Source organism: Mustela nigripes, chromosome 2, assembly GCF_022355385.1.
Source record: "Mustela nigripes isolate SB6536 chromosome 2, MUSNIG.SB6536, whole genome shotgun sequence".
Taxonomy (NCBI): domain Eukaryota; kingdom Metazoa; phylum Chordata; class Mammalia; order Carnivora; family Mustelidae; genus Mustela; species Mustela nigripes.
Genome location: NC_081558.1, coordinates 133,999,586 through 134,022,880, shown reverse-complemented (window position 1 = coordinate 134,022,880; position 23,295 = coordinate 133,999,586). Strand labels below are relative to the sequence as shown.

Here is a 23,295-nt window from a genome sequence, read left to right as displayed (position 1 = left end):
AAACAAATCAGTGACAGAAGTGCCTTAAACAAACAAACACCCCCAACTCCCCCCCAAAATCCAACAAACCTAGAGTTCCAATTTATTACTCAGAATTCATTCACCTTATTTTCTGGTTATTCTTCAAGTGCTTGTCCTTGAGTTAATTGATAAAAAGCTGCTGTAGCTCTTCATTCTTATCTTTAATTTGTGTACTGATTTCAAAATGAGAGATGCAAGGCTATTTGATGTACAACAGACTTCCCTGCCACTGTTTTGGTTTGCTCTTTTAAATTCTGTATTAACATAAGACTTGATGCTAAATAAATCTGAGAGAGAAGTTGCAGCTCTCCCCAGAAGCAGAAGTCTTTCTGCTATTTGTATTTGACTTCGAGCCAGATCCACCTCAACATAGGTCCCTGTTTTTAAATCAATATTTTAAAATTCACTTTACTCCTCACTTTTGGCAAGAGGAGCTTTCGTCTTTTAACCTTTATGATGACTAAGCTGAATGTGTCTTTGATTTGGATGAAAAATTATACAGCTAAAAGAAGGTAGCAAATCTTTGCTGTATGGCTAATAAATAAGACCATAGCATTTTATATTTGATTTCATGATGTTTTGGATTTGTAGTTAATAAACAGACTCCAGCATATTATAAATAAAATGCGAACTTTATTTAAAATGTTATATTAGGTCATATGATAATTTGGCAATAATTTTTATAGCTACAAAGGAAATGAAACACCAGCAGAATTTATTTAAGAAGCTGTGTCATCCTGTACATTTAGGATCAGAAAAATAAAACTGTAGTAACAGAAGCACTAGTATGTTTTATAGGTAAAATCTAAGCAATACTCTTCAGGATGATTTATTGGTAATTTTACAGATGAGATATTCGCTAATTTCTCTGAAGTATAATTTAGAAAATTCAGAAGACAGATAATTTCATTACTTCACAAATATTGGCAGTCCTCCTCGCAATTGATTTTTCTCTGAACTATCCTTTAAGGATGTTTTCTTAAAGTTAATTATGATGATATTTTACAACTAGTTTTATTTAATCTTTTGAATTAAATTTCCTCTTTAAAAATATTTATGTAAGTTCAGATTTCTTGGGAAATCTGGAATAAGTGGGAATAAATTTATGAAGCCAAGAAACAACACATATATCTAAAGTGTACATAAACACAATTTAAGCATTTCTGTTTGATGGCTCTAGTGTGATGGACTTTATCGAATTAGGAAAAAATTGAATTAGTAAAATGATGTTTCTGTCACCAGATCAGTTAATTGACTCATTTCTGGGCAGAGGAAGTGAGACTGCCCATACGCAGTAATCACTGGACTGGGGATCTGGAATGACTGGGTCTAAACCTGGCTCTCTTGGCGAGGCACTAATGTCTATGTGTAGGATCCTCACCAATATACTGTCATAATGGTATCTGTAGATATAGGTGGATGGTAAAGGGTCAAGGAACTATAAAATGCTTTGAAGGCTGCAACCTGAATGTTATTAGATCATAACATACAGAGTAGACAGATATTAAAAAACTGCTCACTCATTACTGTCATGTTTGAATGGATTTCCTAGGATTGAGAAATTTACTTAGCTAAATATAGAACCCAGTTGCTGGTGTTGGAGGAAAACTGCTATGCTAGGGAGTCTAGAGCAATAGTATGTCAGTCTCTAATATAGCCTGGATATAGAATTATATATTCTACTTGACTTTACTTATTCTGGTGTCTTTCAAACTGGTCCTCTGGAGATTTCATAATTTTAACTTTGAATTATGTATTTTAATATTACTTTTGGGCCCATCCAATCTTAACAGGCAGGGAAATATTTGCTTGAATCCAATCACAGAAACATAAATGGTTCCACTACAGACTGGTTTAGCCAAGACTTCCTTACTACCAGTGCTCTGATTATTGTGTCACTGACTGCTAGGAGCTTCAGTTTTGGGGCTGATTTGGTCATGTGAATTTGACTGTCTTCCCAACAGATGACAGTCCTGGGAATGACCTTTCCTCTCCAAACCCCCCCCCCCTTACAGAAATACCTTCCTTAGTAGCACTCCTGAGAATCTCCAGTGTTAAACAAAGTTTCAAAATCCTGAATATTAGCATAATACACATAAGCTACATGATTACTAAAGTCTCTTCTAGTCCAAGTTCTACAATTTAAAGGGAAAAAAAGCTCTTCCAGCAGTTTCTCCCAGTGGATGGCACCCAGGGTTGACCTGCAGCTGTGTGGCAACTTCCTCATTGTTCTGGAGATGTGGGAGTTTTCGAGAGACCCGGAACACAGAGGTGTTAATGAGGCAGCCCACAAAGAGAGATTACAGGAGAGGCCAGGCACTAGAAGCTGTTTGATTTAAGGTAGTAGAAAGTGACAGGGCTTTGGCTAGGGTGAGGCAGTGAGGCACTTGGGACGCAAAATTTTAAAAGGTACCTACTCTCAAGGGCAGCCAAAGAGTGAGTGCCTCCTTGAATTTTGTACCCCAGCAGTCTAGCCCTGGGAAAAGGTCTTAATGAGGTCTGTGCCAGGGAGAAAAATCAGCCACAAACCTGGGAATCTCGAAGCTAGGAGTGTAAGTTCAAGAAGCCAATCAAATCAAAGGAAGAGCTAGACAGAGAAATTCTCTGTGCTCTGTTGTGAACTATCTCTGACTTCAGGCTACCAAACTCCAGCAGTTTCAGAGCCCTAATGTTGCCTGCTAATCCCCTGCTCTCCTAGGAGCACCCACAAAAAGCAAGGAACAATTCCAGGAGTCAATAGAAATAGATGTGAAAAGGGGGTGGGGGGAAGAGCCAGGTCAAAATGAATTACATACACAAAGCCTTGGCCATGGCATTCCTCCTAGGCCAACACTCCCTCTGCTGGGCTGGACATGGGTCTTGACAGAGGCCTCCTGCCAGGTGGCTTTAAAGGTGTTGGTTGTACTCTGAGGGACCCTTTAACTCTCTTGATAGTTACTGTTCTCTTTGCAGAGTCTAGGGTAGCTGGATATACCTAGGGTAGCTAAGACCAGTTTTATTTCACAAAACTGAACTTAAAATTTACAACTGAACTTAAATTTCTCTTTCAAGTTTCCATTCTGTTCAATAGCAGAAATAGAGTTCAGTAGATTACAGATAAGCTTATTTCCAGTTTATCATTTCTGGTAAACTCCATGAATTCAGAATTTCCCCTTTTCTTTCTCTGTTCCCAGAGTGGCATCTACGTTCTAGGGACATGGGGTGAAGTGTTGGGTTCTTGGCCACTGATGACCTCCAGCCTGTCATTCATAGCTATGTTTATGACATGCCTATCATCTTCGATTCTGGAAACCTGTAACTCCCTGACTGTGATGATGCTCTCAGAGCCATGTCTTCACCCCTCTTAGGGATTGGGAAATTGTTGGACGTTCTCCTGTGCCATTCTGTGGACTCCATGGGCTGTGGAAGACTTGGGGACTGTGTTAGACACATCTGGTTGCCACTTCTGCCCTTTCCTGTTTACCTGGCCGCATCTAGGCAGTGAACACAGGTCCCTCTGCTCTCAGATTCCCAAAATTGACCTGGAAATTCTACCAATCATCATGACCCTTCTCATTTCCTCTTGGGACTTAACCATATCTTGGAGGGGCGTCTGGGTGGCTCAGTTGGTTAAGCAACTGCCTTCGGCTCAGGTCATGATCCTGGAGTCCTGGGATCAAGTCCCACATCAGACTCCCTGCTCAGCAGGAAGTCTGCTTCTCCCGCTGATCTCTCTCCTCTCGTGCTTGTTCTCTCTCTCTCTCAAATAAATAAATAAAATCATTTAAAAAAAAAAAAACATATCTTGGAGACATTCTCTCTTGCTCTCTTATTTGACTGCTCTCTTCAGCTTAGAGAATTGTCTAACACTACATTGTCCAACATAGTAGCCACTAGTCACATATGTTGAGCTCTTGAAATGTGGCTAGTCCAAAATGAGATGTACTGAAGGTAAAAATGCACACCAATTTCAAAGACTATGAGAAAAAGATCATAAAATATCTCCTTATAGTTTACACATTGAAATGATCATATTTTAGATATGCTGAATTAAATGAAAGAAAGTATTATAATTAATTTTACTTCTTTCTGTTTACTTTTTTAAAAATGCGGCTACTAGAAAAATTTTAATTATATTTGTTTTGGACAGAGCTCATCTAACAAGTTTAAGGAAGTGTCAGGGAGTGAACTGAGTGCTGCCTCTGCCTTCACCCCAGTTTAATCTGTTGAAGCTCTAATCCCCAATGTGACTATACCTGGAGATAGTACCTTTAGGTAGGTAACTACTGTTTACTGAAGTCATGAGGGTAGGGCCCTAATCCAATAAGGTTGGTGCCCATATTTGAAGAGGAAGAGGCACCAAGAAGGCACACATAGAAGAAAAGTCATATAAGGACACACAGAGAAGGCATCCGTCTGTAAACCAGAAAGAGAGGACTCATCAGAAACCAACTCTGCCAGCACCTTGATCTTAGATGTCCAGCTTCCAGAACTGTGAGAAAACAGATTTCTGTTTAAGCCACCCAGTCCATGGTATTGTGTTATGGCAGCCCTAGCAGACTAAGACAAGAACGGAAACTATTCTGATATCATGTCTCCTTCCAAAATGAAGTGTTTATGGCATTCACTTTGGCTTTTGATCCTCAAAACTCTTTTTGCCTATTGTTTGTGCCAGGAATTTTTAAAGTCTAGTTTGAAACTCAAAAGTCTAGTTTGAAAATGGACTCTTTAGTTCTGTGTTATCTGTTTGTAACTTTCCTTCCCCAAAGCCATAGAAACATCTACCCTCTGCTGCCTCAAATTGAGGAAAAGGTCGCAGAGCAAAAGGGAAATATAGAAAATAAAAAATACACTGGCCAATATAAAAATATCAATCTGCTATAGGAGTTGCTTTTTTTCCTTTCCTCATTCTGTCAAAACTTGGGAAGATCTGATTTCATTTATTTGGTCTTTCATTAATTTGCTCTGTATTTATTGCCCACAGATTGGTTATGTATATTTTAATGTGAATAGCTTTGAGAGAGCACTTGCATTAAAACTTTCAGATCTTCAATTTAATAATGAAAGGTATTGTTTTCGTTTAAAGGAATTGAAAGTATCATAGAAACCTCATGGTAGCAGTGGAGAGAGGTGGTTAAAGGACTAAAATCCTGCTGTCCACATCATTACAGCTCAGAAAGTTTTGTTAGCTGTAGAGGAGACCTTGTTGCCCAACCCCAGGAGATCCTACTTTGTCTGAAGTCCTGAAATTCCTGGTGTAACACGCATAACACACACAGGGTCAGGGTGGTCACTGGGGGAAGCAGAAAGCCAAGTCTTGCACTTGGATGGACAATCCTGGGTTCTTCCACACTTTGTACTTTTCTGATTCGCCAGGCCTATGAGGTCTTATTGCTCTCACTGTACTAGAAATGTCTGTTTACTTCTCTGTGAACCTCTAGAAAGCAGTGAATTACAGGCTTCACCTCTGAATATTCCTTATCCAATAGGTACCATATAATAGGGGCATAATAAAAGTTTTTGAAATGAAACAAAATGTAATTCATGAATCCTCCAAGTTCTGCCATCAGATCCTCACTTCAGGCTTCTCTAAACCTCTCTTCTCTGCTGGCCTGGACACAGGTCAAGCATCCTCCTCTAGCCCCTTTAATCTTAACCAACCTTTTCTCTTCTTTATAAAAACAAATTCTTTTACAAATTGTTTAATTACCCAAGTACTACATGAAGATATCCTCGGTGTAACATAATAAAATAATACAAAGAAAATTTAAATGCCACTCTATGGTAAACCCCTTCATTGGGTAGTACTATGGGAATAACTTTCTAAACCTTCTCCCATACATTTTTATATATGCAATGTGTATCTTCTAAAATAGATGAATTTACCATTTGCCACAACATGGATGGAACTAGAGGGTATTAAGCTAAGTGAAAGAAATCAATCAGAGAAAGACAATTACCACATGATTTCACTCATATGTGGAATTAAAGAAATTAAACAGAGGATCATAAGGGAAGGGACAGAAAAATAAAATAAGACGAAATCAGAGAGGGAGACAAACCATAAGAAGCTCTTAAATATAAGAAACAAACTGAGTGTTGCTGCAGGTGAGGTGGGTGGGTGGATGGTCAACTGGGTGATGGGTATTAGAGGGTACTTGATATAATGAACACTGGATATTATATGAAACTGATGAATCATTAAACTTTATCTCTGAAACTAAAAATATACTATATGTTAATTGATTGAATTTAAATAAAAATAAATAAGATATATGTGTTTATGTTAATTTATTAGTGTTAATAGGTATTACATATTAATACATATATTTAGTCTATGATTTTATGCTGTTGTGTACTATTTCACTACTTGCATTTTTTTCACTTAGTAAGTTGATGTCATTTTATGTCTCTATACATACATGCCTCTCTTTCTTTTTTTAATTGCTGCAAAGTATTCCATAGCACAGATGAACCAAAATGCATTTAAAATATATTTAAATCTTAAAAAATATATATTTAATCTTTTCTCTACTGATGATCATATAGGCTGTTTGCAATTTTTCACTGTTTATAAGCAATGAAGCAATGAACATCAACTTGTATACCTGCTTCTTCGGGCACATCTACAATTTTTTTTTTTTTTATGATAGATTCTTAGAGGATTACTTGCTGAGTTAAAGGTATATTTAGGTGCTAGAGACAATCCTGAGGAAGAGGCTTTCTTGGCCATTTGCCATATAATTACTTGTAAACCAAACGGACTTACTAAACTGTACTAGGGTAGAATGGCACAGCAAGACTTAGGCTGTTCCAGTCCAAGGGGATAGTTTATGTAAATTATGTGACCATAAACAGACTATATGATGTCCTTTAACATCCCTTTAACATACTGTGGCAATCTTCCTCCATTGCATAGCAGTACGGAAAATGTCTTTCTAAGTCTTTTCCCATACATTTGCATTGTATCTTAAGGATTTTTGCATGTTTGCTACTTTGTAATACTTCTGCTAATTAATAGAGGAAGCTGCCCTCAGTACTCCAAATGAGGAAGGAAATGTTATTATTGGATATTATTGTCAATCACTTGTTCAAAAGGGGGGAAGTGAGTCATCTCAAGAGAATGAGTCACCAAGTTATAGCCAAGGTGATAAACCTCAAGATTTGAATCTCTCTGCTCCATGGACACAGTTAAACAGTTAATAAGGAAAATCTTACACCTGAGTGGTGAGAAACCAGAGTGGGTACTACCTGAACACTTAGTGTTATCTTGAGGGAAAAAAAAGTAACATTCCTAAAAACTTTTCTGCTGTCTCCTGAATTTTTTTACTTACTGATATATATATAGATATATCAATATATATATAGAGAGAGATATATCAATATATATCTCTCTATATATATATATCAGTAAGTAAAAAAAAATATATATATATATATGAACAAAAACATGATTAATTATTGAGGTTTTGGCAGGAGGATGAGTATAATCCTCTAACCACTGAATCAAAATTCCCTGAAAATACTGTATTTTAAATTATGATAGATATATTGCCAACCCTCCAACAAACCTGTATCATCATTTGTACTCCCACTGATATTGAATGTGTCTAACATATTATCAATCTTTTAAAGTATTATTTGATGAATGAAAAATGGTATCTTACTAGTTTAATATGGATTTCTCTGATGACCAGTCACATTCAGCATAATTTTATATACTTTTTAGGCATTGTATATCCTCCTCTCTGAATTATATGTTCGTATCCATTGCTTATTTTCTAATTGATTCTGTATGCCTCCTTTATTGATTTGTATGGGTTAATTATATATTATGTATATGGATCTTTCATCATACATTGTTAATATTTTCTTCTAGCTTCTTTTGGTCTTCTGATTTTGTTTAAGATGTTTTCATACAAAAATTTTAAATTCTTACACAGTTAAATATATTAATCAATATTAATTCTTTATAGGATTCACAATTTTTTTACAGTTTTAGCTTAAGTAGTCCATCTATAAATTATTAACACATTCTTCAATATTTTCTTCTAATATTTTATTATATTTTAAATGTATTTTTAACTAAAATTCTGAAATAAAATTTAACTGAAAATTTAATTTCTGACAATACAATGAAGTAGGTGTTAAGTAAAACTCTTCCCAGTATAGCACATGTAAAAATGCAGTATAAAATATTAGAGAAACCAAACAAAACTCAATAAATATTTTTTGTATGTTTGTCTGAGGCTGAGCTGGTGAGAAATTAAGGGAGTTTTTCAGAGGCCAGAAAAAAAGGAGAGAACAACAATCTGTAGAGTTAGGAAGCCCTGAGTGTTTATATGATCCCTACTGGCCACCAGGCAAAGTTTTAATGGGCTCACTGTACCAGGGCTGAAGATAAAGCCTGGGCCCCAATCAAGGTGAAAACTATAATGAGTTAGAACTTCAAGGATGACTCAGCGGCCGAACTAGAAAAATTCCACCCAGCAGAGGGCATTAATGGTGATATATGCCAATCTTTTTATGTTTTTGTTTTTATTTTTTTTAAAGGTTTTTTTTTTCAAGATTTTATTTATTTGACACAGAAAGAGATCACAAGTAGGCAGAGAGGCAGGCAGAGAGAGAGAAGGAAGCAGGCTCCCTGCTGAGAAGAGAGCCCAATGCGGGGCTCAATCCCAGGACCCTGAGATCATGACCTGAGCCGAACACAGAGGCTTTAACCCACCGAGCCATCCAGGCACCCCTGTTTTTGTTTTTTAGAGAACGACTGTGGGTGCATGTGGTGGTGGGGAGGGGCAGAGAGAGAGAAAGGGAGAGAGAAAAATCTTAAGCAGGCTCCATGCTGAGCCCCATGTGGAGCTCCATTTAATGACCCTAAGATATTACCTGAGCCAAAATCACAAGTCAGTCGCTTAACCAACTGAGTCACCCAAGCACCCCTATATTTGCCAATCTTTTTAATTTTTTTTAGATTTTATTTATTTATTTATTTAGTTAGTTAGTTATTTGACAGAGAGACAGTGAGAGAGGGAATACAAGCGGGAGTGGGAGAGGGAAAAGCAGGCTTCCCGCTGAGCAGGGAGCCAGAGCTGAAGGCAGATGCTTAACAACTGAGCCATCCAAGCACCCTATATTTGCCAATCTTATCTGTGCTCTGGACAGAGCTGAACAAAGAGAAAAAGGCTTAATCATAAATCTACTTTAACATGTGTTTAGAACCCAAATTCTTATTAACCATACATTCCTCAAAGCCCTAAGTCAGAAATGTCATTAGTGACATTCCACCAATAGCTAAAGGAAATAAATCCAAATCCTCTTCAAAAGAACAGTCATAGGGCATCTGGGTGTCTCAGCTGGTTAAGCCACTGCCTTTGGCTCAGGTCATGGTCCCAGAGTCCTGGGATCAAGTCCCACATGGGGCTTCCTCTGCTCTGCGGGGAGCCTGCTTCTCCTTCTCCCTCAGCCTTTCCCCCTCCTTGTGCTCTCTCTCTCTCTCTCTCTCTGTCAAATAAATAAATAAAATCTTTTTTAAAAAAAAGAACAGTCATTGGGGCATCCGTGGCTCAGTGGGTTGAGCCTCTGCTTTCAGCTCAGGTCATGGTCTCGGGTCCTGGAATCAAGCCCTGCATCAGGCTCTCTGCTCAGTGGGGAGCCTGCCTCCCCAACCCCTCTCTACCTGCCTCTCTGCCTACTTGTGATGTCTCTCTCTCTCTGTCAAATAAACAAATAAAAAATCTTTAAAATAAAAGTCATTACATTCAACTTCACATACACATTTTCAAGAAATATGACTTCAGATATACAAGGCAATAGTAGAAAACACTGCAAAGTGAGACATTAAAATCTTCAAATAATGAAATGATCTGGTACAGAATAAAATATAAGCGTGTTTAATATATTTAAAGAAACATTTTAAAAGATTACTGGAAGAATGTCAAACTATAAATTGTCAGTTGACCACACAGGCTTGAAAAAGAATCAACAGAAGCTCTACATATCAAAAATGTAGTAATTAAAATTAGAAATTCAAGGGGGCATCTGGGTTGCTCAGTGGGTTAAACCTCTGCCTTTGGCTCAGGTCATGATCTCAGGGTCCTCAGGGTCCAGGGATTAAGCCCTGCATCAGGCTCTCTGTTCAGCAGGGAGACAGCTTCCCTCCCCGTCTCTCTGCCTGCCTCTCTGCCTACTTGTGATCTCTGTCTGTCAAATAAATAAATACAATCTTTTTAAAAAATTAGAAATTCAGGTAAATTTAGAAATTCAGGCATAGAAGCACAGTTGAAGAGATAATTCATGGTGAATGGGAAGAAATTATAACATTCAGAAAAAGACAACAAAGAGGGTGAAATTATAAAAGAGATAATGGCTGAAAATTTCTTGAATTCTGAGGAAAGAATTTCTTCTTTCTATTTGGTGATGAGAAACACCAACATACAGATTCAGAAAACAGAACTACAAACTACAAACAATAAATAAAAATAAATCACCTAGACACATTACAATGAGACTTCAGATACTAAAAGTCAGGAGACTATATTAGAAGCATTTAGAGAAAGAAATAATGTATCTGTTAAGGAACTATATTTAAACTGACAAGAGATTTTCCCACAGCAACAAATGGAGCCAGAAGATGGTGGAATGGTACATTTAATGTACTAAGGGAAGATAAATGTCAAACTATACTATTATCCAGTGAAATAATCTTTCAAACATGAGGTTAAAATAAAGTTATTTTCTGAATAAAAAAATGGAGAGCTTTTATACAGCAAACCCTTTTTAAAAGATCTTCTAGAGACTATACTTAAGAATGAGGATAAATAAACACTGGAGAAAGCCCGAGTATAAGAAGAAATGGTGAGCAAAGAACATGGTAAACATGTAGATAAATCTAAGCAAGCATTTACTGAATAAAGCAATAATGACAGTGTTTGCTTTGAGGGTGAAATAAGTTAAGCTAGACAAACCCAAACAACAATAGCATGTATCATGAAAGAGTGGTAAAAAGGAATTAAAACACTCTAAGGTCCTTGTATTTTCCTAAACATGGATAATGTTATTGGTTATCTTCAGGTGTTAAATATGAATGTTAAGATTTCTAAGGCAATTTTATTCATTTTCTATTGCTACACAGCAAATTCCCACAAATTTAGCAGCCTAAAGTAATGTACATTTATATTTCACAGTTTCTATGGGTTGATGGGTCAGGAGTCCAGGCATGGCATACCTGAATTGTCTGCTCAGGGTCTCACAAGGCCACAGTCCTAAGTGCTGACCAGGCTGGGATTCTCATCTGGAGGTCAGGGTCCTCTTCAAGCTCATTCAGATTATCAGGGGAATTTAGTTTCTAGTGGTTATAGGCCTGAGAGCTCAGTTACTAGAGGTTACCCCTCTTCACAGGCCATTAACAACATGACTGCTTTCTTCCAGGCCAGCAGGACAAATCCAATGCTTTGAATTTCCCTTCTCAGGAAGGGCCCTGTCTCTTTTAAGGTTCTACTGATTAGACCACACTCATCCAGAATAATCTCCCTTTTGATCGACCCAAAGTCAACTAACATGAGACCTTAATATTTTAAAAACGTCTTCACCTTTGCCATATAATTTAATGAGGAGAGTAATATCACATTCACAGGCACATCTGCACTCATAGAAAGGGAATTACAAGCCACATGATGGGAATTCAGGAGGCTCTCTAAATTCTGCCTACTGCAGTTGAATTAGATTCCATAATATCCAAATCAGTTGAGGTGAAAAAAAGGAAGGGAAGAAAAATTACAGTTAATTGAAACAAAGATAAGGGAAAAAAACACTTAAGTGGGATAAACAAAATATAAATAAAATGGTAAATAAATACAATGTCAAGAAACTATATTCTCCAGGGGCGCCTGGGTGGCTCAGTGGGTAAAGCCGCTGCCTTCGGCTCAGGTCATGATCTCAGGGTCCTGGGATCGAGTCCCGCGTCGGGCTCTCTGCTCGGCGGGGAGCCTGCTTCCTCCTCTCTCTCTCTCTCTGCCTGCCTCTCCATCTACTTGTGATTTCTCTCTGTCAAATAAATAAAATCTTAAAAAAAAAAAAAAAAAAGAAACTATATTCTCCAGACTAAGAGTGTCAAACAGAATTTGAAAAAAAGTTTATATTATTAAAAGAAATAGATCTCACCATAAGAACACAGAAAGGTTGAAAGGACAAGCAAACACTAACCAAAAGGAAATTGAGGGGGTTATATTAGAAACAGGCAAACTCAAGAGAAAAAATATTACTAGAGATCAAATACGTCATTGCAATTGAAAACATGGTCAATCTACCAGCAAGATAAAATTCTAAACTTGTCAATACTTAATAAAGTTGCTTCAGCATACAGAATGCAAAAATTATCAAAGGTATGAGAAGAAATGAACCACCATTAGTTGCCACCGTTAGTTGGCAAGATTTTACAAGTCCTCCCTCTTTGGTCAATAAGTCAAGCAGACAAGGTCTGAATGGGCAATGATTAAACCTGGCCTAAGAGATAGAGATACAGAATAGTGTACTTAAATATTAAAGAATACATATTTTTTTCAAACATATATGGAACATTTACAAAAAGTGACTATATACTAGGTCATAAAGCATCTCAATAAATGTCCAAGAATCAATATTTTTTACCACAGTGAAATTAAGCTAGAAATAAATCTTAAGAATTTAAAACTTCTGTATTATGCAAAGTTAGAAAAATACTTCTAAATAATTGATGGATCAAAGAAAAAAATGTGTAATGGAAGTCAGAAAATACTTAAAACAACTAATAAAAACAATGAATAAAAAATGTGTGGCATGCAGATAAAATGATACTTTGGAGAAATTTACAGACTTAAATGCTAATATAAGGAAAAGAAAAAACTGATAATTAATGAGATTGAGAACAAATGAGAATTTGCCATAAGCTATTATTAGAAACAAAAATAAAAGCAATAGGAGACAAGGCAGAGAAAGCAAAATGTGGAAAATAATAAATAGCAAAAATTAAAGAAGTAGAAAATAAAGTAAATAATATACTGTTTAGTTATATATGTTACTTTTATGTATTAGTAATATATTACTTAGATCTTTTTACTCAGTAAATATTACTTAGGTAATAACATATTACTTAGAAGTACATAATAAGTACTACTAATTATATTTTACTTATACATTTCTTTTTATAGAAACTAAAGACTAAAACCAAAAGCAAGGAATGAGTAACATTAGTTCCGGTTAAAGGTTATTTCTCTAGGAAAGGAGAGAAATGTAATTATTTAGGGGCATTCAATGATATTGGTGATGTTCTATTTCCTTAGCTGTGTGGGACAGACATTGGTGACCCTTTAAATTTTTACTTCTGTTCTTCTTTAAAATGCACATATATATTATATAATCTTTCAGACTGTGATATTTCATATTTTTGTTAAATTAAAAAAAGTTTTAAATAAGATAAAGCAAAAATCTTTTAACCAAGTCTGCTCCAGAGGAGGATAAACTCATTGGTTTTATGTGTAGCTTTCTGAATTATTTTCTATGCATATATTGAGAAACATGTAGTTTGTTATTTTGTGGGGCAGGGTTAATAAAATAAAATTTTGTTATTTTGTGATATTACATCAACTGTACTATTTTAGAATTTGTTGTTTCCTCTTAATACCTTTTAGCAAGCTCTTCCTTTAAATATATGGACACTTATCTCATTACTTTTTGGTGCTACACAGTATTACATGGTCTGGGAACATTCTTTATCTACTCTTCCTCCCTCTGTCAACCAGCAAGCATGGCTGTACAACAGTAATACACAAACTTAGAATCCTGGTAGCTCAAGACCAGTTTCACTTCGTGATCATGACACCTGTCCTCTGTGAGATGATGGTCCTCATGTGCAGCTGAAACAGAGAATGCATGGAGATTCTGTTCCAGGCCCTTTCTGCCCAAACTCTTAGGGAAGCAGCACTCTACAGAAGAAATAGTTTGATGGAAGTGAAAGCTGTGGCTTCCATGATGGGCCCCCACAATCTGGACTCTATAAGAAAGGCCCAAATCTTCCTGGAGGATAACAGGTTATTCTTTGCCGATAACCAGCATGACTCACTGGGCCTCAGATTTAGCACCATACAGCCGCCCTGGGAGGCTCCCTTGATTTAAGACTGAATCACAGATTGTCCCACTAACCTTAGTCGCCTCTGTGCTCGTTTCCCTCTAGAACTTGCACAGTACTTGGCATATGACAATTAGTCAATATTTGTCTAACTGCTGGCAAAGGGATATTTTCTGAATATATTTGATTTCTGTAAGTAAACCCATAAAATTAAAAAAATTAAAATTTTCCATACTGAATTCAAGAGAAAGCCACATCATATAATCTGTGAATTTGAAGTATTTCTTACTTTTTGGTATTTACATTTCATACTGAGATTTCTACAAATATTTTCATACAAACTTATGTGTATCTTTTTGACTTGGCAAGTATTCAGTAAAGGGTTGATGGAGCAAGATGTCCCAACATGTAGTTGGATAGAAAATTGATGGAGAATATGGAGTGGCAATAATGAGAAGCCTATACTCAACAAGGAAGACATTTTCAATGATTAACAAGGGCTTTGTCCAGAAAGTCAGATTTCAGCATTAAGGATGCTAGCTTAGGAAAAAATATGGCAAATGTGAGTCAGGGTTCCTGTTTTAGGAAGGGACTGGAGTGCAAGAAACTGAGTTATAGACTTGAGTTTAACAGCTGGGACTAGCATGTATTTCAAAAGGCTAAAAAAAAAAAAAAAAAAGCAAACACAAATACAAATAAAATTTAAATAGGCAATTGTTTAGTTGTTAAAATTAGGATACCATGTTATGACCAAGTTAGTGGTTAGGATAACTCTGTATAGATCTTAGGAGGATTGGAGCTGCTTAACTACTTGATGTTTCAGATAGGGATTGAGACAATTAGATTCCAAAAGAGGATCAAGTGGGAGCACCTGGGTGGCTCAGTTAGTTAAGGGTTTGACTTCGGCTCAAGTCATGATCTTGGGGTCCTGGGATTGAGCCCCAATCCGGGCTCCTGACTCAGTGGGGGGGGGGTGGTCTGCTTATTCCTCACCCTCTCCCTCTGCCTCTCTTCCAAATTCAAGTCCTCTCTGTATTTCAAATAAATAAAATCTTTAAAAAAAATAAAAGAGGATCAAGAGGCCTCAACTATGGGGATAAGTGTTTGTAGGACGAGGGACCATGTTGTGTCTGATAGCAGCAACTGAGAATGACAAATAGGATACTATGCCCTTCTTAAACTTCTAAGTGTCTGTATTAGTCAGAGTTCTCCAGAGAAATAACACACACAGATATGGATATGTAGAAAGAGATATATTATGAGATAGTGACTCATGTGATAAAGGCTAAGTCCCATGATCTGCAGTCTGCAGAGGATTTACATCCAGTCCAAACCCAAAGGCTGGAGAACCATGGGAGCCAATCCTGTAAGTCCCACTCTGAGTCAGCAGTCCTCAGAACCAGGATTACTGATGTCTGAGGGCCAGAGAAAATGGATGTCCTCAATCACACAGAGAACAAATTCACCTTTCCCTCGAATTTTTCTTCTATCAGCCCTCAAAGGATTGGATGATACCCAATGGTGTGGTTGAGGATAACCTTCTTTACTCCATTTACAGATTCAAATGCCAATCTCTTCCAAAAATACTTTCACAAGCACACCAAGAGTGATGTTTTGCCAGCTTTCTGGGCATCCCTTACCCCAGTCAAGCTGACACATAGATTAACCATTCCACAGACATTTGTTATGGAGCACAGTACTTTTTCCCACAGAGCCAAGATACAATTTTATACTCCTTCTCAAAAAAGTTATTAAATATAAATCTCATTTGCCCAACAAATATAAACCTGTTATCCTTATGACCAGTAATAAAATAATAACAGTTACCATTTATTGAGTATGTACTATGTATCATGTACTAGGCATCCCAGGCTGCCTTATTTCTCACTTATTACTTACAATCACCCTGAGAGGTAGATATTATTTCCCAATTTTCAGATGAAGAAATTAAAATGAGAAGTAATGTGTCCAGATTTATACAGGGAAAAAAAGGTACAGTTGTGACTGTAACTGGAATCTGTCTGATTTCAGAGTCTGTGATAAACTAATTAAATTTAGACAGTTTAACGCTTTAAGCCTGTACCCAGCTAAGTACTCTGATGTGTTTCTAGAGTATTTAATCTGTACCTTGACATTTCTCATTCTGCAGTTAATTTTAGCTATGTCCTTAAACCAGCTGTTTGCCCCAGGTTACATTATTTGAGGTAAGAGGGCTACCGATGGAAAGCAAAGTTTAATGAAAAAAAATTTGAAGGGAAACAAAAGCAAAAATGAACTTTTGGGACTTCATCAAGATAAAAAGCTTCTGCACACCAAAGGAAACAGTCAACAAAACAGAGAGGCAACCCAGGGAACGGGAGAAGTTATTTGCAAATGACACTACAGACAAAGGGCTGATATCCAAGATCTATAAAGAACTTCTCTGGCGATTCACAGACCTGTACCCCTGGGGCTAATAATACATTATATGTTAATTTAAAAAATTAAAAAAAAAAAGAGCTTCTCAAACTCAACACCCAAAAAACAAATAGTCAAGTCAAAAAATTGGCAGAAGACATGACCAGACACTTCTCAAAAGAAGACATACAAATGGCTAACAGACACATGAAAAAATGTTCATCATCATTAGCCATCAGGGAAATTCAAAACCACATTGAGATACCATCTTACACCAGTTAGAATGGCCAAAATTGACAAAGCGAGAAACAACAAATGTTGAAGAGGTTGTAGAAAGAGGGGAACCTTCCTACACTGTTGGTGGGAATCCAAACTGGTGTAGCCACTATATGGAGGTTCCTCAAAAAAGCTAAAAATAGATTTATCTTATGATCCAGAAATCATACTACTGGGTATTTACTCAAAGAATACAAAAACACGGGCAATCCCCTCGGGTCCCCTCCCTCTTTGGGAACTTTGTATTATCACTTTGTTGTTGGTTCAATAAACCTTGCTTTGCTGCCCACCACTCTGTCTGAACTACCTCTTCATTCTTTTTTGTTTTGTTTTATTCTCTTCATTTTTGAAGTGGCGTGAACAAGCACTATGGGCACTGACTGAGAAAAAAATCTTGTAACATTTATAGGGGCTTGTCAGGGATCTCCACCATCGTTAAGGACAACTAACCAAGAAAGGTCCTCAAACTCCAGGTGGTGGTTCAGATGGAGCCTCACGCGGAGGTCAAACCAGACATCTACAAAGAGACCCCTTGATAGATCAGGACAAGAGGAATCCTGGCTGCCACCTCATCCAACACCCCTGACCAGCAGGAAGTAGCTGCGATGAGTCATTGCCTTTCTTCTCTAACAAAAGTTAGGGTTATCTCTTCAGATAGGAGAATGGTGGATAGTTGGAAGACAGGCAGGCAGGAACAAGGGGCCCTGCCCTAAGAGGAAGCCACCCTTAAAAGGATTTTACATGGAAGGAGTCTCCACCTTTCCCATATGATAGACAAATAAGTGATTGGATGATAGGCGCAGGGGAGGGTTAATCAGATTAAAACAGGCCACCAATAAACCCATAAAAATCCCTAGACTTAGAAACTTTGGTGGCAACCCTCTTGGGTCCCCTCCCTCCTTGGGAGCTTTGTACTATCACTTTACCATTGCTCAATAAACTCTGCTTTGCTGCCCTCCCAAATCCCCACTAATGCAAAGGGATATAAGTACCTCTATATTTATAACAGCATTATTTATAATAGCCAAGATATGGAAGCAGCCCAAGTGTCCATTGATTGATGAATGGATAAAGAGGTTGTCTCTCACACACACACACACACACAGAGGGATATTATTCAGCCATAAAATAAGAATGAAATCTTGCTATTTGCAAAGATATGGATGGAGCTAGAGAGTATAATGCGAAGGGAAATAAGTCAGTCAGAAAAATACCGTATGATTTCACTCATATGTGGAATTTAAGAAAACAAATGAGCAAAGGGGAAAAAAGGAGAGAGAGACAAATTAAGAAACAGACTCTTAACTATAGAGAACATAGTGATGGTTACCAGAGGGGAGAGAGTAGGGGGAGGTGTGTAATAGGTGATGGGGACTAAGGAATGCACTTGTGATGAGCAACAGGTGTTGTATGGAATTTTTGAATCACTATATCCTATACCTGAAACTAATATAACACTATGTTAACTAGAATTAAAATAAAAACTTAAAATTTAAAAAAGTTTAAACAATTTCTTTATAAATGTTCTTTCTACACCCAGAACAGTCTACTTAATTTCTTCTAAAAAATAAAATTTTAGTTCTAGTAAAAATAAAACCTTTATTTCATTGGCCTTATTGCAGCTCTTTTAAATGTCAACTTGCTAAACTGAGGAAAGATTTTTCAATCTGGAGAATTTATTCTTTAGCTCTGGAAATAGTCTTATATTGTTTCTTTTTTTTTTTTTAAAGACTTTATTTATTAATTACAAGTAGGCAGAGAGGCAGGCAGAGAGAGAGGGGAAAGCAGGCTCCCCGCCGAGCAGAGAACCCGATGTGGGCCTTGATCTCAGGACCTTGAGATCATGACCTGAGCTGAAGGCAGAGGTTTAACCCACTGAGCCACCCAGGTGCCCTTACATTGTTTCTTTGATAATTTTCCTTTTCATATTTTTGTTTTCTCTGGAATAAAGTCATATAGGTTAGATATTAAAACTTATGGATTGGGGGTGACTGATGGCTCAGTCAGTGAAGTGGCTGACTATTGGTTTCGGGTCATGTCATGATCTCAGGCTGGTGAGACTGAGCCCACCAATGGGCTCAGTGTATCCCTCTCCCTTTCCCTCTGCCCCTCCTCTTACATGCTCTTTCTCTCAAATAAATAAAATCTTTAAAAACAAATAAAATGTCTGGATTGATCTCTATATCCTTTTATTCTTCATATTTTCTATCTTCTACTTTCTGAAAGATTTTCTTCCAACCTATTATTGATCTGTTCAAATTTTGAAAGTCATGTATTTGTTTTTCAAGAGTTCTATTTTGTTTTTTGAGTAGGCTTTTGAATAGCATCTTTGTCTTATTTTATGGATGCAATACCTTTTCAAATCTCTGGAAATATTTTCAAATCACTGCATTAACCCTGTTTAAACTTCTATAAAGCCTTTTTAAAAAATTTTGGTCTTTCTCTCATTATACTGAAGGCATCCTATGTTTTACGTATGGGAACCTCTGTGCACTGAAAAGCTGACTGGGTATTCTGCATACATGAGCAATGTTTTCCAACTGTCAGGTTGGGTATAATTAATTAAATACTAAGTTAGACATTATGATGTGGAAACTCCCAACTCTCAAAACCTGGAGATCTTTTTTCTGATATCACTTTAAAAATTTTTTTTTTTTTTTTTTTTTTTTTTTTTTTGCTCGGGATAATATCTTGTTGCTGAATGGTCAGTCAGCAGAGGTGTGTGTACATGTGGTTTTATGTATTTATTTATTTGTTTGTTTGTTGGGGGGTCATTATTCAGACGTTTAAGCCCTGCTGTTCTTAGTCCCTCATTTCCATCCTCCCATCTGTATCCGTGTATCAATATTCCAAGGTTCAGTTTTATCCTGTTGCATCAGTTACCACTGTAAAATGAAAACCACAGGCCCAAAATAGGCATCACTTGGGCCGGGCTGAGTCACCAAACTGGGGCTTAATATCTAACCTAACTGCAGATTCAACCTCCCCCAGAAATAGGTCTTAACCTGTCAATCAGAAATTTTCTGAACAGCACCAATGATGTAATTTGTCACACAGGCCCTCTCCATTCCTCAAAGGAAAATTAAATAATCCACTTGAAAAGGTCCCCTTTCCTTCTTCAGGGAGGGCAACTTAGCCTGAAACGATCCTTTGTTCTCTTTTGCTAATAACTTTCCTGCCCCATTGTCCTTTCTTTTCATTTTTTTAAAAATTGAAGTATAGTTAATATGCAATGTTACATGAGTTTCAGGTGTACAACATAGTGAATCACACATGAGTTTCAGGTGTACAACATAGTGAATCACCAGTTCTATCCATTATAATATGCTCACCACAAGTGTGGCTACCATCGATCCTCATACAATGCTATTGTGATATCATTGACTGTATTCTCTATGCTGTGCCTTTTATTCCTATAATTTATTCATTCTGTAATAGGAAGCCTCTATCTCCCATTCCCTATACCCATTATGCCCATCCCTATCCCATCCTCCTTTCCATAGAAAGCTTCCATTCTGTAAAACTCCTTGAAACTCCCCTTTACTTGGTAGATGGGATGCTGCCCAATTCATGAATCACTTAATAAAGCCAATCACATCTTCAGATTTACTCAGCTGAATCTTAACACCACTTGTCTTCCATCCATATTCCACCTTGCAGAATTTTGTTGAAATCTCTCACCCTCTGATGGATTCTCCTGCTCTTGTTATGGGTTTATATGTTCTTTTTATTCCTTTGCCATCATTTTGGTGGAGTCTTGAGGAAAGGAGATAAATAAACGTACTCAATTTACCACCTTTAAGCAGACTGCTTAATTTCAAGTGTTTGTGTTACAAACTCCCCTCCTATCCCTGCATATTTGGCCTTGTGAATCATTGTAATTTTCTAGAAGAATAGAGAAGTGTTTCTGCATATTATGGGAGTAAGGTTCACATATCCTTGGGTGGGTTAAAGTGTCCTACTGAATAATCTGGACTGGTGAAGAGAACTAAAGATACTTCAGGCGCTGAGATAAACTCTCCCTTCATGACTTCAGAACTCTGGTTACTCATTTACAACTGGGATAAGATAAATGTTCAGTATAATAATTAGAGAAGTTCTATAAACCACTTGTAACATTAAGTTTTTATTCTACTACCAAACCATGTTCCCGTAAACCTTTGGTTACCTCTAAATTTCCAGTATCTGGAAGAGAACAAGCTGTGGCATCACCCACCCAGCCCCTCCTACACCCTAATCACTCACAAAGAATTTCCCCTTTGAGCCACTGTAACACTGGCTGCTGACTCATACCAGATTCCTTAGGATTGGCTGGGACTGCAAATAAAACATTGTTTGCCTATAATGAGGTCAATAAGCTGCAACATAAAGGCACACAGATTCCCAGTGGTAAAACAGAACATGAAGCGTTTGCTATCTTCTTTCCTCTTATTATTTTCAGTCAAGACCTAGAGAGCAAACATTCAACCTGGCCAAAAGAAAAGGTCTTTGAAGGGAGGAAAAAAAAAACACCCTAAAATGGGTCTACTGAGTTCTAAAAACCCCAAAACCAAGCAAGCCCGGATTCTTCTTCTGGGACTTGACTCAGCCGGGAAGTCTACACTCCTTTACAAATTAAAGTTTGCTAAGGATATTACTACCGTCCCAACAATAGGTTTCAACGTGGAGATGATCGAGTTGGAAAAGAGTTTTTCACTCACAGTCTGGGATGTTGGAGGACAGGAGAAAATGAGAACTGTGTGGGAGTATTACTGTGAGAACACCGATGGGCTGATGTATGTTGTGGATAGTACGGACAAGCAGCGACTGGAAGACTCCAGGAGAGAGCTAAAGCACATTTTGAAGAATGAACACATTAAAAATGTGCCTGTTGTCCTGTTAGCCAACAAACAGGATGTGCCTGGAGCTCTGACTGCCGAGGACATCACCAGAATGTTCAGAGTGAAGCAGCTCTGCAGTGACCGGAACTGGTATGTACAGCCCTGCTGTGCCATCACTGGGGATGGACTGATGGACGGGTTCAGGAAACTGACTGAATTTGTGAAAAGCCATGTGAAATCAAGAGGAGACACTTTAGCATTCTTTAGGTAGAACTGAGATCCAAGCAGTGACATACTGGTGAAGTTGAAAGGGTAACTTTTTTCCGATGCCAAATGAGAAAAGCAAGTTGCTGAGTTAGCAAACTTGTCCTAAGATGTTATTTCACCTAAATTCAGCTAAAACATAGAATAATATCTAGACAATATTATTTTTGGCCAGGCACTTTAGTAAACTATGTGGTAATGATAGTTGAGAATGAAAATTTTATAATTTTGTATATGTTGGATTTATGTATGAATCAGAATAATCGTGTTTGGGACCAAATAAATTATTGCTTTATTGTTTTTATATGACAACTAGAACAAAGTTTAAGTAAACTGCTTAGAGGGTCATAATTCTTTCAGATGGTTTCCAGCTGTTACAGTACTGAATTTCTATCACACTCCTGTAGAATAGTTAGTAAAAAATAGAACTTTAAATTATGGAGAGGAAAAAGTTTGATGTTAACATCTTGTAAATCCCTATTACTTAAATGAAGATTTTTTCTGGATTCCTGCAAACTCTTAGAAATCTATTGGTGGGAACTTCTGACAGTGAGTCAAATAAGGAACTTCAGGCTGTTAATTGCCCAGAAACATAGGGAGACGTTTATCTCTTAAAGTTCTGGGGGTCAGGCTAGCTAGCACCTTAGAGTTTAGGACAAGGTCTGGGTTTTACTCAGCTTGAGGTTATAGGCTCAAGATGGGCTTACATAGAATTCAATAGAATAGTCCGTACTTGGGAATATATGTACAGCTCACAGCACTGATCAAAAAGGAACCAGAGCCAGACTTTAAACTCAGGAGACTTTGCAATTCACAGGAGGAAACAACATAAAGCTAGTAGCTAGAATAGGGCAATAAGTATGTGCTATAACATGAGTGACTCTTTCTGACCTGGGAAAACAGGAAGTGCTTCATGCAGGAGGTAGTTTTTAAGATGGTTCCCAGCTCCTAGCGACCCATGAAGGTGGAGGTTTGTCACTGGAAGCTCCCATCACTAGAAGACCCTGAAGACATTATAGGGGAGGAGAAAAGGAATTGGGGTTTGAACTGAAATTCCCCTGACAGGCTCAGAACTCCCAGGGAGGTCCTGGTACTAACAAAATGACACTTTCTTCCTGCCTAACCTCTAACAAAGCTCATTTGGGCTAGAAGAAGCAGGCCTCAAGCCCCAACAGCAGCTCCCTGGGCTCTAAATCTTAAGGTCACAGAGGAAAATAAATGTTCAAGGGTGCTAGCCCCTAATTCCTCTTATCGTTTCCTTCTCTCATCCTAGCCATGATCTTTATAGCAAAGATCTGAATGCTGCACGTAGGGATTCAAATTTAAAAAGGAGATACACACATGATAACAGTTATCATCGGTTGAATGCTTGTCTGGGCCACGTGTTGTCTGATCACTTTCATACATCTCATTTAATGTTGACAACTGCCCTGA

At 37.4% G+C, this 23,295-nt stretch overlaps 1 protein-coding gene across 1 annotated transcript; it reads left to right on the top strand.

Annotated features, from left to right (window-relative positions):
* The first annotated feature begins 21,159 nt into the window (after positions 1 to 21,159).
* Positions 21,160 to 22,220, top strand: ARL14 (ADP ribosylation factor like GTPase 14). Its single transcript, XM_059391633.1, has one exon. It carries the CDS (start codon positions 21,296 to 21,298, stop codon positions 21,866 to 21,868), a length of 573 nt encoding a protein of 190 aa, XP_059247616.1. The 5' UTR covers positions 21,160 to 21,295; the 3' UTR covers positions 21,869 to 22,220.
* The last annotated feature ends 1,075 nt before the right edge of the window (positions 22,221 to 23,295 follow it).